The sequence below is a fragment of the Drosophila sechellia genome, chromosome 2R (genome assembly GCF_004382195.2).
Source record: "Drosophila sechellia strain sech25 chromosome 2R, ASM438219v1, whole genome shotgun sequence".
In the NCBI taxonomy this organism is placed as follows: Eukaryota; Metazoa; Arthropoda; class Insecta; order Diptera; family Drosophilidae; genus Drosophila; species Drosophila sechellia.
The window spans coordinates 14,667,446-14,683,557 of NC_045950.1; the positions used below are offsets into that span (position 1 = coordinate 14,667,446).

Here is a 16,112-nt window from a genome sequence, read left to right on the forward strand (position 1 = left end):
AGGAAAGATTGATTTTTAATTGACATATTTTTTCAACATTTATTAATATTAAAATTTAAATAAATTAGGATAAGTCATATAACTCATTCCGCGCAAAGTATTGGAGTGATTAAATTCCAGAATATACTTGTAATCACATGAATGACTAAACTTCGTCTTTCTTCCAGCTTTTATTAGAGTGTACATAAATATTTTTTGAACATTTTTGAAAGTATCTACTTTCATGTATCTAGAAAGTATTAAGTCCCATGACAGGCATGTAAAAATAAATAATTGCTCATAACCTTTTTAAGCTATATTTAACAAGACAGCAATAAATTTGGTGCAAAACCTTTATAGCTATGCTACGATATTATCCATCTTCTAAAGACTTCAGCCTCGACTCCTCCAGTTCCAATCACGCTGCCATCCTCAGCCGGCGAGCATGTCACCATCACCTTGTCGCCTCTGCCTGGCTAAGTCGGTCGCACATGACGCCGTTGCCATTTTAGGATTTGTGGCCAAAAAGCGCAGAAGAAAAAAAAATGAAGTGGAAACAAAAATAATACAAATGTGTATGGAGACTATATGCAACATGGCTGCTTATTTTTGGACAGTCGGTAGAAAGTGCCGCCGGCGGCACCGTTAAAATAATGAGCTGCAACAGCGGCACTGTGATTTGTTGTTGCCGTGGCCGTTGCCGTTGTGTACCGCTTTCGGTTTTCAGTTTTCCTTTTGCATATCACCATTAGCGTTGACAAGGCAGAACCACAAAAGAAGTCGCCCAAATGCAGTGGAAAGTGAGCGCCAGCTGTCGCCAATTTCCGCATTCGGAGGCCACTTCCCCTGGCATTGCCACAAACCATTCCCTTTTCCATTTCAATGGTGACCCCGCTCCGGTGAATTCTGTGACCCCGCTTTCATCCGGCAACTGGCTACGTGCGACATGTTGCGAAAGTGAGTCGCACAAAAGGCATTTTGCATGTTGCCGGCGCTTTTAATTGACAAACAAATTACAGGCTGCCTGCTTGTATGCTGTTTGTCTCTTTGGCCAAACCCCTCGGACGGATGACATGTAAGACCAGTGCCGAATGACTAATTGGTCGCCGTAATGGTCAAGCCCGGCCAAGCCAGGTTGGGGCCATTAAAGCAAAGCTCTGCACGGTGGTCAGGCACTCATTACTCATTGCACTCAGTACATTATTTTATACACCTAAAATTAATAAAAAGGAAACAAATAGTTTTCTCTTAATATTTTTAAGAATTGGCAGCACTGCCAGTGTTGCATTTCATAGTGAAGAAAGTAAGTAATTGATTGATACTTTGAAGACAGCGACTACAAGATTTTGAAGTTTAAATCAAATAGTTTATTTTTTTGGCGAAAATTCGTAAGAACCTTAACAACTTATTTGTGTTTATACAAATCTAATATATGCTTTATATTAACAGATTTACACATTTAAGTTTGGTCACTTCAATTTTAGCATTACTTTTGCTTTTTTGCCCCACTGTGCCGTTGCAGTTCGTCAAGCCATTCACACACGATTTAGCGTAGTCGCCCCGGGGTTTAAGAGGTCGGTGACGAGGGACGCGGTTCGGGTTGGGATCTTGGAAGCGGGGGACACTCATGTGATGAATTTGCCGCCAAGGCGCCGCCGCCACTGACGCTTGGGTGGTCAAATGGGGCTGGGCGCAACTCCTGCGGCTTAAATGCTTCCCCCAAAGAGTACGTTTCGTTTGGTTTCCATTCCATTCGATCCACGGTCGCGACTGGCGAACGACTAAATTATTCATTGTAGGATTTATGCAGCCGGCGGCCGAAATCACTTTCGCTCATGCTCAAGCTCAAGACTCAAGACCGCCCCAAAATCATGATCTGCTAGCCAGCCAACTGCCCTGCCCTCCGGTTGTTTGGTTTGGGCTCAGAGCTCGGGCAAACATTTGCCACAATTAATGCACATGACGCCGCTTAAACTTTGGCTTGACAAATGGAGTCAGTCGCCAACCCCCAGGAATTTGGGTCCACTCTAAAAACCGAACGAAAAATTATAAGTTCAATGGGTTGGTAATTATGCAATTCAACGGAATTACTCCAAATTTTCAAAAATCTAGATTAATAGTTTTTGAAACATTCCAATTGATATTAGGTTACTATAAATCGTAACCTGTATCCCTATTTCGCAAAGTGTAGGTAACTCATTACGCGAATCCTGGGACCTGTCATCATCAAGCAGCACGGACACATTTGTTAGCCGGCGTAGTCTGGTAGATGACGCCTCCGTTGCCATTGTTGTCTGTTGATGAGGAGCAGGCAGGGGCAGGGAGACATGGTGAAGGCCAGGATGCGGGGCGACGCCCACCTGGGCTGCCGTTTAATGGGCCAGGCAAATGGGGGCTAGGCTCGGCTAGGTTCGGCTCGAAGCTGTCATCGTCTGGCATCTGCATCTGCATCTCCCCGAGGAGCTGGCTGCTTGGTTTCTTTCTTGGGCCTTATCTGGGCCTGGCCAGAAGCACGCGCCAGGCTGCATTGTCTGACGACTGACAATGTTATTTAGAGAGTGGAGCGCGGGGATCTCAGCTTTATTGTTATTGAAAAGCTGGCAGCAGCCACTTCAGCCACTTGGCCGATCGCGGAAAGGTCGAGGACGTGCAGCTGCCAAGTCGAAATCTTGTTTTCAGACCATAACAATCGATGAGTTACTTTCGTAAATATTAAAAGGAATTCTTGCTAAATATACATACTTTCTATAAAAACAAAAGTAGTAGTCTTTTTTCATTGAAGTAGCATTTTTGTATTTCATTCATTTCGCTTCTATAGCAAGAAAATGGTTTCATCTTAGGGCATCAAGCACTTGATTTAAATTAAAACGCCAAGCAATTACTGACCTTTTCAGGCTGTACTGTTTTCTATAGCCAAAGTAATGATCCAATAACAATAACTTCAGTCGCTTATTTTGGCCTGCCACACATTTGGGCTATCACAGCGGGCAATCGCCTCGCAGCCCAAAAAGCAAAAAAAAAAAAAATATATATATATATAAAATAACCGCAGCAAATCGCGACGAAACTTAACCCCACCATAATCATAATCAGACGCTGGCCATTTGCCACAGTCACCCACAAGAGACAACTTCCTCATTGCCGCCGAACGCAGCAGCAGATGGAAAAATCAAAGGATCGCATGTTGCATAAGAGGGCTTCGGGGTGGTGGTGGTGCAACTTAAACAGAGTTTAGCATTAATTTGTGGGCACCCAATGCATTTCCCGATCCAAATTCAGCCCAACGCAAAGTTATGAATGAAAACGAAGCGTTACACAAATAGAAATTGCACTGCGGATCGGGCAAAAATGAAAGAGCGGCCTTTTTGAGGGCAGGAAAATGCAGGAGGGGATTGGATGGCGGGAATTGGGAATCGGGATTGTATATAGCGGGTGATCGCCGCTGTCCGGGGAGGCATGGCAATTGTCTGCGGCTAAAATGAAAGGCATGAGTGCTTGGCAAATGATAGACAGCCGGCTGACTAACTGACTGCCTGACTGTCTTCAACTCCATCTGCAATATGCAGTTTGCAGTATGCAGTATGCAATTGCAACATGCAACGGAAGCGCAAAAATAGCAACAAATGTGCGGCGTTTACTGAAACCTTTAGCTCTCCATAATTTGTTGAACTTTCGGCGGCGGCGTTTGACTTATTGCCTACCGATTCGCAACGTGTGTGTCTGTGTGTGGGTGCTGGGCGCATAAACAAATTGCAATTTAGCGCGGCACAGGATGCAGCTCACCTCCAGCCACCGTTTCCAGCCCATAGCCCACCAACCTCCGACCACCACCCATTGCCAGGCGCCAGCTGCGCCGAGGAGAAAGTGAATGTCTGCTGACGTTTGACAGGTTCATTTGACACAGTCGACCGATGTGAGGTTTCCCAGATGGTCTCACCGAAAGGTTTCTAAACCGATTAAAGATCACTCTTGGGCTTTACTACAAATGATTATAACTAGCTGTCCTTATGTCGCATTTAATATATAGTAGTTGCTACTATGATACTATAAGATATTTTATACATAGCAAATCCAGATGCTTCACCTTTGTATAATTTAATTTACCACTCTTGTTTCCTGACCATATCAAAGTCAGTTAGGTATCTATGGCAAAACCAGCTATCACTTTTTGGCACTTTTCGCATCATTAAAATGCAATCGAAAATCAGGTCAGTCGGCAGGCTCACGAATAAATCATGCCACTCGCCATTTGCAACATCAATTGCTAAATGGCCAACGCCCGGCTGTGTCGACTGATTTCCGCCTTGGGCCGGGCCAACTACATTTTAACCCAATTAGAGAACAGGTTGGCACCTCCGCACATGCCGAAATATGGAGCAGAGTCAATGGATCGGCGATCTCAAGATCTTATCACTGCGGATACCAGCATCATCTTGTCAACTGAGCGAGGGCGAATGGTCGGGAAAGTCGGACTGTCAGCGAAGAGGGAAAAGCGCATTTAATTAACCCGATCTCTCTGGGAATAGGGGACCATAACTCATGAAGGTGCCAGTGGATGAGTGGAAAGCACACTGCGATAATGGTGACACATAGCAATAAAGATATCTCCCACATGCAGATCAGATCGAATACATCCCTATCCGATTGGCTTAGGTATGATGCCGCCCTGCGGGATTGGAAATCTCCCCGAGATCCCCTGGTGGCGCCACTTGTCGCCGAGCAAGTGGGTCAGTGGTGCTGTCTAGAGATTTGTGGGCTGCTTACCTGCAAAGAAAGGAAAACGGTGAAACGAGTGAGAAAAGCAATTAGGCAGCGGCAAGAGCTATAAAAGTAGCTTACAGATACTTTGGCTCAACTCGACTGGAGATGAATTTGGCAAAAAAGCAAAACATGAGAGTGCACTCAGAAAAATTCAGTCACTTTGAACAATCTAAATGTAGAATGGGATTATCAAAGATTATGTTATATTTTCAGAAATCTAAGAAAGTTTCCTTAACGTCTACCATCATAACAATACTTCTTTGTGTACAAAATTCAAACAATTTCTCTGGTAGAAAAAAAATAGCTTCAAAGTAATGAAAGAAAGTCCCGCATTGGACACAGATAATGCTGGCTTAGTCGTAATAAATCGCCCAGAACTGCAGCAGCGTTGCTGATGTGAACGCCAATTCAATCGACCAAACAATCTGGAGAACCAGCATGATCTATGCCAGGCTTATATCACCAGAGAGCAGAGTAATTAAAATTCAAAAGTTAAACGTTTTACGGCCTATTAAAGTTACACGAAATTAAAATTTTATGCTTCGTGCATAGAAATTAACATAATATTCCGCAGAGAGGCAGACGCAGACAACGAATCCAACACATTAAAATATAATTTTATGAGTCTGCATCTGTTGAATTTAATTGCTTCATTTGCGCCTAAGGTTCGTGTGAGCGGAAAACATTTCTTTATATCTTTTGCACACTTTGGGATTTGGCTGGATAATAATTGCCTGTCTTCTGTCTTCTGCACTCATAAATTATGCATTTCAATGCAAATGCCAAGGCGACTAATTGGTTTATATAAGCCGAAGTGGTTAAGAGATTAAGGCAGAGGAATGTACGCCAGGGAACAATAACAATAATGGCGTAATGCCAACTGCACGACATTGACAAATAAAAGAAAAGCCATGCACTCGGAATAAACAAAATGGTCAAAAAAAAAAACGAAATAAGTAAATAAAGTAGCACATTACGTATACGCCACCGATGCCGAAAGCTGCGATTGCGCAAGCGAGAAAAAGTTAAATAAAGCGTTTACTCCAGTGTTTACTCTACCCAAATTAGTGCTACACCCCGGACCGCAATTCGAGGTGCTAATTAGGTGGAGCTGGCTTGTCCAGGTCACTCACCCACTCCGAGACACGTCCAAATTCAGTGATAAGCTACCCGAGCCATTTATGTTTTTTACGCCCGTCGTGTGCTCCGCCTGCTAATCGCCATCGATTTGGATTAATTTGATTTGTTTTCGTGTTGCTCGCCGGCTGGTTTCGATTTGATTTGTGTCAAACATGATCGACCAAAAGGTGCCGACAGATATGTATCTACTTTTCACTTAATTTGTGCCAGTTTCGGCTTCGCATTTCTTGTTCCCATGTTCGGCAAATGCAAATTCATTTATGAGCATTACGTGCGCGTTTCGCTGAGCACTTTACGATCGCTCATCGACTTGATTTCTGCAATTGGCTGCATTTTTGGCCACTTGAGTGCCAAGGGGAAAAATTGATTAAAAGGTAATCATTTTGGTCGAGGAATTCCATTTCGCTTTGTCCAAAGTTTATCCATGAATAAACGATGCACTCTTCATAATGAATTCAAATGGGTTTTGTAAATCAAAAATTCTAATCGCCACGAAAGAGTGATTCTGTAGATAAGGCCTTTGGAAATCCACTTGTGATGGCGGTCAGATTTATACGCTGGCCATAAAACTGAGTAGAAAAATGTGTACAAGATGGCTTAGTCTGAGCTGGTTATTAGGCCGAAATCCGAGATGCGAGACCTCAGCTTTTGTTGCGGCACCTGACTCGAGGAGAGGCGTAACCGTAGTCTTTTTGTTCGTTATTTTTCGGTTTTCTGCTTTTCTTGGGGGGAGGTCATAAAAACAGGCAATGCCAACCAAATAAGACTGTGCAGCCAGTCGAGAAGAGATAAACCTCTGTCGGCCATATCGAGTGGGTGTTGTTGCTCGGCTACGAGCTCTACAGACGTGCCAAAGATGAGGAAAATACTAAAAAAAAAAACTAAGCTCGATCCGGCATTCCAAGGGGGCGTGGCACTCGCATGCGCGCCTTGTTTGTGGCCTACGTGTTATCACGACCAAGTCTTTCGGGCTCTTTCACTTTTTTTTCCACATCCCAGCTAGCTAGCATGTCCGCACAATTTGTAGTCCATGGATATTGGCCCGGCGTAATCGCTCAGTAATCGCTGCGAAATAAATGTAGGAAATCCATACACATACAAAATGAACGTTGTAACCTTAGACTTGACTGGGTATCATTAAAATCATACGCCACGTTGGCCATTGCCAGCCGACTGTCCGAAATAATGTTGTTAAATACCAATTCATTTAAATTACAAAGCGTCAGCGACATACAAATGGGTTTGAAGCCACAGATCGAAGGTGAAGGTGAAGGCTGGGCACAATGAACAAAAAACTAACATAAATCGAAAATAATTTCAGTCTCAGATAGATAGATACTAAAATATACCAGTACATTACTTAGTAAAACAAATATTCCATAATTTCCTTAAATAGTTAGTGATCACATAATAAATTCTCCCAGTACCTTCATTAGCTGATGTTTGCCAAATGGTAAAACTATTGGTTACGGAATGGTCACGCTGATTGCCATTTTTTAATGAGCCCACAAGGCGTGGCCCTAACTTTCCGGGCAAATACTACGAGTATTGGGAAACTGGAGCACAGGTCATGGGCCCTGTAGCCAAACCGACGATGTTCATTCGAATTAATTAGAGCGGCGGTACCTAAAGCAAACTCATAAATTTCAAACCATTCGAGTATACATACGAGTATATGTATATATGTGTTTGACCCAGCCCCCTGAACAAGCGACTCTTTGTAATTTTTGACATGATATGCCGCACAGATTGTGTTGGAAATTAATAAGAGGATAGAACGAGTCGCGATCATCGTGATGATCGTTGTTGCGTCCATGACGATGATCTCCGCCGCACTGGAGAACAAGTTGCCGGACTGAAAAGACTATGATGGACTGCAAACTGCAGCGGGGCTGCAGATACCAGACGACAACAAGTTTTTCCGATTTTCATGCAGCAGGCGCAATCAGTGCTCATGATCTGTACATTAGCGTCGTGTATTGATCACGCAGATTGCTCAAACACCAGACGCACACCTCAACAACCAGTTTTCACTTGAAACATCGATTTTTGGGCAGACGCCACCGTTCATACCATATTCGACGATTTTCTGTTCTACGAGTATTATATGGAAAAATTAGAATAGAACAGGAAACTTAAACATGCTTGCTATAGCACTTGCTTTTAAGTAACGGGTATCTGATAGTCGAGCAACATGACTAAAGCGTTTTCTATTGTTTTTAATGTGGAAATCATGCAAATGCAGGTAATCTGGCATTTAGAAGGTGGGCGTGAGTGAGAGGGGAGTGGCCCGAGAAACTGGAAACTCGACATCGAAAGACATAAAGATAGCTGCCTACGATCGGTGTCTTCTGCAGGTGATCATGAATCAATCGATCGATAAGTGATCACACTTTAAAATTTGATTGGAAGATTAAACTGACATGAGGCAGTGTGAATTTTACATATTTCAACAAATTGTTTATTACAATGATGTACGAAATGTGCGATGAAAAATAGTAAATAAAATTAAACTGCTTACTCATTATTGCTGTCATAAAAAAGGAATTTTCCACTGCGCTAAGATCGGTTACCAAACAAACTTAACATGTTGTTCTTTTTTTTTTTTGGTTATTAAACCCCGTTTAAAGTTCTTATGTAAGCAACTTTTGTATTTGGCTTGGGCAAAGTTCAGATTCTCGCTTCTCATTGTTTGCTTTTCACAGCTGCTCACGTTTTCCACTCGCTCTCTTTCCATTTTGTTGAACTTTTGTGCTAAACAGAAAAGGCACAAAAATATAAAAAAAAAATTAAAATAACAAACCTGTTCAGCAGCATATTTTTAGAGCTTTTTCGGCTCCGAGAATTTTGCATTTGTTCGGCTTGGCGAGCTAAATAAACACAATTCTAACGCAATTTGTTTTGTATTTGGCTCTGGCTTTTTGTTGCCAAACAGCTGTGTTTGCCCATTTTTGGCCAAAGGTAAACAATTTGTTTTGGCCATATGAATACTTAAACAATGTCCAGACATTGGCTTTGTTTGATTGGCAAACGAAAAATGAGAAATCTGAGACAATGTGACTAACATTTGCCCAATAAGACTGCATTTTTCCATTGGAATTTCCAGGCACTCCACATTGGATGTGTGAATCTTTAATTGTTTATTGTTTTACGTATGCATTTTACAACTTTAAGCTGCAGCAGCGACTCAATGTAAAACAGTCGCTGACATTTGAAGGTTGGCCGCTCGAAAACTGCGTTACACCCAACTGCTCGGTATTTATGTACATATTTATGTATATGTGTGAATACAGTGCGTTTCAGAACCGTAAGACAGTTGGAAGTTTCAATGCCATGGATCAATGTCATCTCTGTGGTTACAGCAATATTTCAATTATAATAATGGGGCGAGTGTGTTAATAAGTAGTTTTGTGCGATAGCCCATTGAAATACTTAGTTGGAAAGCGTCTCATTTATAAAATAAAATTGCTATTGTATGGAAATTATATAAACTTCCACCGTTTGAATTCACTTTCGAAACAACAAAAGTGGGAGCTGAAGACAATGCGGAAATTTTTCGCATTAATAGTAGACGATACGCTTTAAAGCGATATGCCTGTTTCATCATAGTTTTTCACTTATCCAATGGGTATCCATTTATTTTTTTTAGCTATTTTTGGAATTTATTTTGCAGCGAACTAAGCCAATAGAATTTTTTACTATTCAAGTGAGCACTTATAAAAAGAACGAAAATAAACTCGGGTATTTTGAGGCGCAATTAAAAACTTGAGCAATAAAAGCGTTTGTATGAATCACTCAGGAGGCATAGGTAAAAGTTATATAGCTCCTCAGGTTTTTCACCGCTCCAAAGGTATTCACTAATGATAGTTATGACCTTGACTCCAGTATTGGGCCACCCCCTGCTGTCGGCCGAAATGCTGCCAAGAAAGTTACTGATACCCCAAGGCACTTAACTCCCGCTGATTTTGTGTTTTGCCATTTGCAATGACCCAATTCCGTTGCCCAAATCCCAGGCATGGGGGATAATTAATCAATAAATAGAGCTTCGGTTTCACTCGCCAAATGAGAATGGGAAATAGAGGCTACAATCTTTAAACGATTGAGTAAACGAACAAAAAACGTCGATTGTTCCTTCTACAGAGAAAAAATAGGAGAAAGAACGCTAAAGTCGAGTGTTGAGACTATTCCATACCCATTACTTAAATAGTGAAGCACTAGAAAGATAAAAAAGTTATAAATGCAATATTGCTAGTGCTGTAGCATGCAGAAATTGAATACTTTAATAACATAAATCTATCGAACTAGATAATATATAACTCAATCTACTATCGAAACCATCTTTCAAATCTGATTTAGTACTTAGATTTATTTGGAAAGACAAAAACTGAATGTTTTTCTCACTGCATCTTCCGAATAATAATCGTTTAGCATTAATGCAAATCGTGGCCATTATGTCAGAGATCGGCGATTGCAGTCGCTGAAAGCGAAAGTGTGTCAGCGGGATGGGTTTATAGGTGGCCATTAAGAGCAACTGAGACGGCTGGAGACATCGACGAAGCGTGACAGATTCTCTGCCGGTCGTTGCCCACAAGTGCGAGTGAGAGCGGCGACCAATGCTCTGCGCATGCGTGCCTGCCCAGTGAAATGGAATGGAAAAGTGGGAGGGAGAAAGGTGGGGCTCGTGAGGGAGCACGGGTGACTGCAGTGACTACTTTCACTAGGAACGACGAGACCCAAACAAAATAAAAAAAAAACTTGATAACATAACTTTTCACAGCTCTCTTGGCCGTCACTCTCTTTTCCGATTCAATGTGACTCACGATCGTGAAGTTTCTATCGATCGGTACACCTATGTATATATAAACTGAAGTACCCATATACGACTATGTAGGTTCTAAGCGGCTTAAGTGCATGTCATAGGTATATCCATAGACCGCCCCCTCGTTCGACGAAGGTGGGCGTAAATTGCCGGAGCAAATGGCATTTCTGCAAGGAAGTTGTAAATCTGCTGCCAAATAGAATTGTGAGCGGCAAAAGCGTTCATTAAACCCCAGGTCCCAATGCAAAATAAAAAAAAAACGAAATATGTGCAGGACTCTTAACAGTCAGTCAGATATCATATCTCTATACCCTTCTAAAAAATATGAATTTCAAAGACAATTTCTCAGGCAACAAAATAAAACTATTGGAAGCACTGTTCTTAATCCAAAGAAGTATTATAATAACATGCTAGCTTCATTATATGGCTAATTAAAATTAAATTACATGTGCACTTTTATGCGAAAAAGAAACCATTACCTTTTATGTGCTATTTATTATTAATTAGAACTTTTAATTGATAAATTTATTCAGTCTATAAAGTTTACAACTTCCTTATGCCCACTTTGGTAAGGGTATATGACTAGACAGACTCTTCAAACTTCATTGAGAAAAACCTTTTGGGACGTGCGTGCACAATACTCGGGTTTTACGACCTTCTGCAACGCCCACAACAAAAGCCGTTGCACTGAGAGAAATGCAATTAGAGAACCGTCGTGGTGCTGGGTGCTGAGAGGACGTCCACAAACGTCGTCAGACGTCAGACAAACGCCGACTGCCGGCCCACACACAGATCACTTGAGGTCTGGTCTGGTTCTGGGATATGACTGCAGCTTCAACTCCAACTCCAAAATCCCAGAGTCTGGTTGCAGGCAATTAGGGGGCAAGACTTATAGCCCCGTCTCAGTGGTGCCAAGTTGGCTCTATTTGTTGGTTAAAGTGGGATTTCCAAATATATTTTCTACCTCAAGAACTAGCAAACTTATCACAATACCACAACTAGATTACAAATGTGTCACTTTTTCGAGAAAGTTTCAACAACTGATAGTTCTCTTACCAACACTTGACTTGGGCATTTCCTGCGAACTACGACAACACTAACTGGGTGAGGTAATGGCATTAACAACCAATTGGCCAATGAACCCAACGATTATGAAACCGAACTCTATGCCAGCGGTTAATTAGATGAACTTCGTCAATTGCCTTAATTGGGACCTTTTGCCCCGCGGCTGCGGAAGTGGAGCACTGCAAAACTGACCCCTTAACTTTTGGGTATTTCAATTGGCCGCCACGCACATGCCACAAATGTACGAACAGGTCTGTTGTGCTGGCCTTGTCGGCTTTATCAAAAAGTCAATAAATACCTGCGGCGAAATCTTATCAACGCCTCCTTAGCACTACTACCATCGATATCTATTAGTATTTATTGAATAAACCAAATATGAAAGCCAGGCCAGCCAAATAAATGTCACAAGAGAATCGATGGCGAACCGCAGGGCCCAAAAAGGTTTCCTCAGATCACAATCTTTAACAGTATCGAATGAACAGACTCCCGTGGTGTTTGTGGTTACGAGTGGTAATTCAACGACTTGACCTGGCACCCCGCCCCCTTGCTCATACACTTGTGTCCACAAATGAAAATTTCTTATTCCCCGTTTTGTTTGTTTGTCTGGAATTGAAGTTGACTCTGTTGTTGAAGAGGCAAACAAACAGGGAGATGGAAAGGGCAAAAGAAGACAAACTGGTGACATTTGATAGTGCATGCGGTCAACTGCCGGCGATATTCTATTTATAGGTCGATGCAACATGGGTAATATCCTGGACATGCGGCCGGCAGATGGCGTCACGTTTGGTGACCCCGCCAAATGCCAGCCACTTGCACAATCGTCTATGTCTAAGCTGGTGGGATCAGCAGAACAAACCCATAAATGCCGCAGTTCCCCCCGATCACCCATACATGATTCATTCGCCCTACTCATGAGTTTATAATTGATATAACAAAGGCCACTTGCTGAATTCGCGGTGTTCGTTATCAATAATTGACGCACCATCTTAACCCGTTTTAAGCTATTTTCTTTGAGCAGCTTTTTGAAGTTATTTAACTAAATTACTTATACTCTCTCTATCTACACATTTTGTGTGGAATTGTGTTGACCCAAAGATTGCCTAAATTCACAGTTTTAACAGAGATACTTGCAATTATTATAAAATTAAATATTACTTAAATATTTTAAATGCTTAGTTAAAAATTACTTATGTATATATATTTTTTTTTATTTATTGATTCTTGTAAGTTTGAAAAACTTCTTTGGCCAAACATGGGTTAACTAACAGAGCTACTCACAGCGCTGTTGCGCTAAGGGCGGCGTTATCTAACATCCGCTGTTAGCGGGCGTGCAATAATAATAAAGAAAGTCAACAAAAGAAACGCAGTGTCAAGACTTGTGACTAATGCAATAATTGAACGAAAGCTTTCGGCCAGAAGAAAAGCAAATATGCAGCATGTGCCTCAAAGTTACAAGCAAATCGGCGTTACGAATTAAGTGGGTCAACAAACCGAATGGAGCCACCCAAAACATAAATTGCAAATCCGAAGACAGACCTTTTCTTGGCCACACTTGTGTATGGTAATATGTGGGTCAAAATGGCCCGAAATTATGTATTATCATTAAATTTCATTACAACCGACTTTTCGAGCGCTTAAATAATGTCGAAAAATTTCGGACTGCGCAAAAGCGGAATGCAAAAACAAAGCGAACCCGTTACACCGCAATTCACGCAATGCCACCACTCAGTGGGTTGTTATTTTATTTTCCCCCCACTTTTTGTACAGTTATGGGAACGGAACGATGCCGTCGAGCCACCAAATGCATTGGCCTCAGTCCCAGCACCAGCCCCAATCCCCATTCCATCGCCATCCCCCAACCCGCGAAGTCAAAGAAAGCCAACTTGATGGTCTGTTCTTGTACGCAAGTCCATATTCGGAGTTTGGAGTTCTTGGAGAATGCGTAGTGCCTCCACACAGGAAGAAATATAAGATCGGGACATAAATATATTATTAATAATCCTACTGTAAACATATAGTAGTAAAATGCATATATCCCTAATCTTTTCTGTTCTTATGCCTTCAATGATGGATTATTAAAATGTAGACTAAATTCGTCTGAAATGCTGAAAACCAATACTACTAGTCTTTATCTGTTTGATTGATACGTGATTTTTCCTCAGTGCACCTCCCCAGCCCGCTGAGTCATGTCATTTCTGCACGCAGAAGTTCAGTGATCCCGCTCGCTTACCAAAAAAGTCCTCCCATCTCTCCGAGGTGTCCGAATCGGATTCTATGTCCATCTTGGTCTCCTCCGGCTACTTGATTTACGATTTCCGAGTGCGTCTGGCTTGGTTTTGGCCAGATCTGGTCCCTCGTGCTTGATCTGTCTCTAAATTTAGACGGCGATTGCAGAGCCACAGCAACTGACACTGAAGGAGGTCGTTATTATCGCGACTGCTTTGGCTGCTGCATTAGATATGGTCGCAGATCTAAAACGGGCGAATTGTGGCCAAATGACTTCACCCGGCGCAGAGCGGAAAGGCAAAGCTCAATCAATGGCTGGCCGATAAGATAAGCGCTCGATTTAACTTTAAACACTGGCACCGAACTGTGCGATTTTCTTTTCCGTCTGTTTCTCGTATATGGACGTTTTCGCAGTTTCGAGTACGAGTATCTGGCTTTATTCACCACTAGTCGCCGATATCTTATCGCGGTCTACGAAGCTCCGGGGTAAGGCAAATATCCAGCAGGTACGGAGGCATTGTGGCCAACAGCTGGTGGCCAGCGATTCGGAATGAGAATACGGGAATGTATCTCAAAGTTGCGCTCAGTTCTCGGAACTTTCGGATGACTAAACCGGCTCGCGGACTTGTGTCTCTGGGGTTGGGGCTTTTATTTTATTACTTTTATTTGGGCTTAGAACAAATTGTGAGGATTCTCCAAAAGCGGTCCACACAACAAACGATTGCAAACGATCGATGATTGAATTAAAGTAATGGGCTCTTCACTTGCTATTTGCGAAACCGAAAACAAAACGAAAACACACAAATTGCAGATACAAGTATCTCGCGCTTCGCTGATTTTCCAGTTTCTCCCGTGCAAATCACCTTCGCACCGTTACTTCTAATTGCGGCAAATGGAAAACACTCTCGTCTCACAGATACGACTGCACTTGCAGATACACTTGTGTATTTTCAGATATAATTTTTGATATTTTTCCTGCCGATATTTTTATTTCATTTTTTTTTCCTTGACGGGTAGGGGGCGGTACACTAGCACACACACGCTTATTCGCAGGAACAGCTCGAGCGCTCCAGGAACGACATATCCAGCGCGCGTCTCAGAGTGAACTGACTTACTTGAAAGACACTCAAGTCGGAAGACCAGAGCACGAAGTCGCCTCATACACAAATATTGGGGGTATTCGAATACAAGTTCCCTCTCTAGTGCTCACAGTATTTCAATCGAGGCGAAGATCACTGAGAGTTGTATAGTATGCTCGTTCCAAGACGTTCGATCTCCAACATGGTATGTTTGTATCTTCTATGCATGCAACAAGTAGAACCAACTGCAACTCCTAGCAGTCGTGGGTGCATGATCGACAGCACCACCAGGTTGAAATGATGACCCATTCGTAGTACATCTCGACTGGATAAGGGGAAAATATTATTTGAATTAAAAATCTAACTTGAATATGGACAGCATTTTTGTACTATTAGGTTGCACTCTACGTTTTTTGTTTTTAGATCAACGAAATCCCAAACTTCTTTTCTTCAACTTACGTATGCTAAGAAAAGCACCCAGAAGGAGGTGCAGAGGGTCCCACAAGAGGATGTAGAAGAGCACCACAAGTGCGATGAGAAGCCCTAGGGCCGCAATACCTATAAAGAAGGACAAGAGCATAGCCCAGCACATGTCCTGTAAAACATCGATTGGATATCTTTACAAATTTAGGGATAAACTTATTCACTCACCCACATTGTTCCGAGGAGAAGAAGAATTTTGGCTAGGGCTTGGACAATGCCAAAGACCATTGCCATAACCACAAGCAATGTTTCCGGATTGCCCTTGATCATCTCGAATAGACCCACAGAAAAGACCATTAAGGCTAGAAGCATCCCCGTGAAGCCGATGAAGATGCAGCCAATGTAGAGCGACAAATAGCCGCAAAACAAGCGCAGACACATTTCGATGTTTCCTCTGAGTTTTGACTAGAAATCACAAGCACATATTTCACTGGAATTTTGAATTTAAACTTTGGATATCAAACTGGGCCCTGCTTACATGTAGACATCAAAAAAGATATTGGTTGTAAGGATTTATAATGCAAATTAGACAATTAATCAGAAATAAGCTGATTACATAA

General features: G+C 42.1%; 2 protein-coding genes across 3 annotated transcripts in view; both read right to left on the minus strand.

The window, feature by feature from the left end:
• Positions 1–14,139, minus strand: part of LOC6609813 — a 41,695-nt gene extending 27,556 nt beyond the window's left edge. For both annotated transcript variants that reach the window (XM_032714819.1, XM_032714820.1), the window contains exon 1: positions 13,995–14,139. In XM_032714819.1, coding sequence (XP_032570710.1) covers positions 13,995–14,046 — 52 coding nt within the window. In that variant the 5' untranslated portion in view covers positions 14,047–14,139. The remainder of the gene's footprint in view (positions 1–13,994) is intronic.
• An 811-nt stretch (positions 14,140–14,950) lies between these two features.
• Positions 14,951–16,056, minus strand: LOC6609815. The gene is made up of 3 exons (XM_002034433.2): positions 15,721–16,056; positions 15,529–15,664; positions 14,951–15,394 (listed from the first exon to the last, which is right to left on the minus strand). Exons 1-3 carry the CDS (start codon positions 15,931–15,933, stop codon positions 15,324–15,326), a joined length of 420 nt encoding a protein of 139 aa, XP_002034469.1. The 5' UTR covers positions 15,934–16,056; the 3' UTR covers positions 14,951–15,323.
• Between the last annotated feature and the right edge of the window lie 56 nt (positions 16,057–16,112).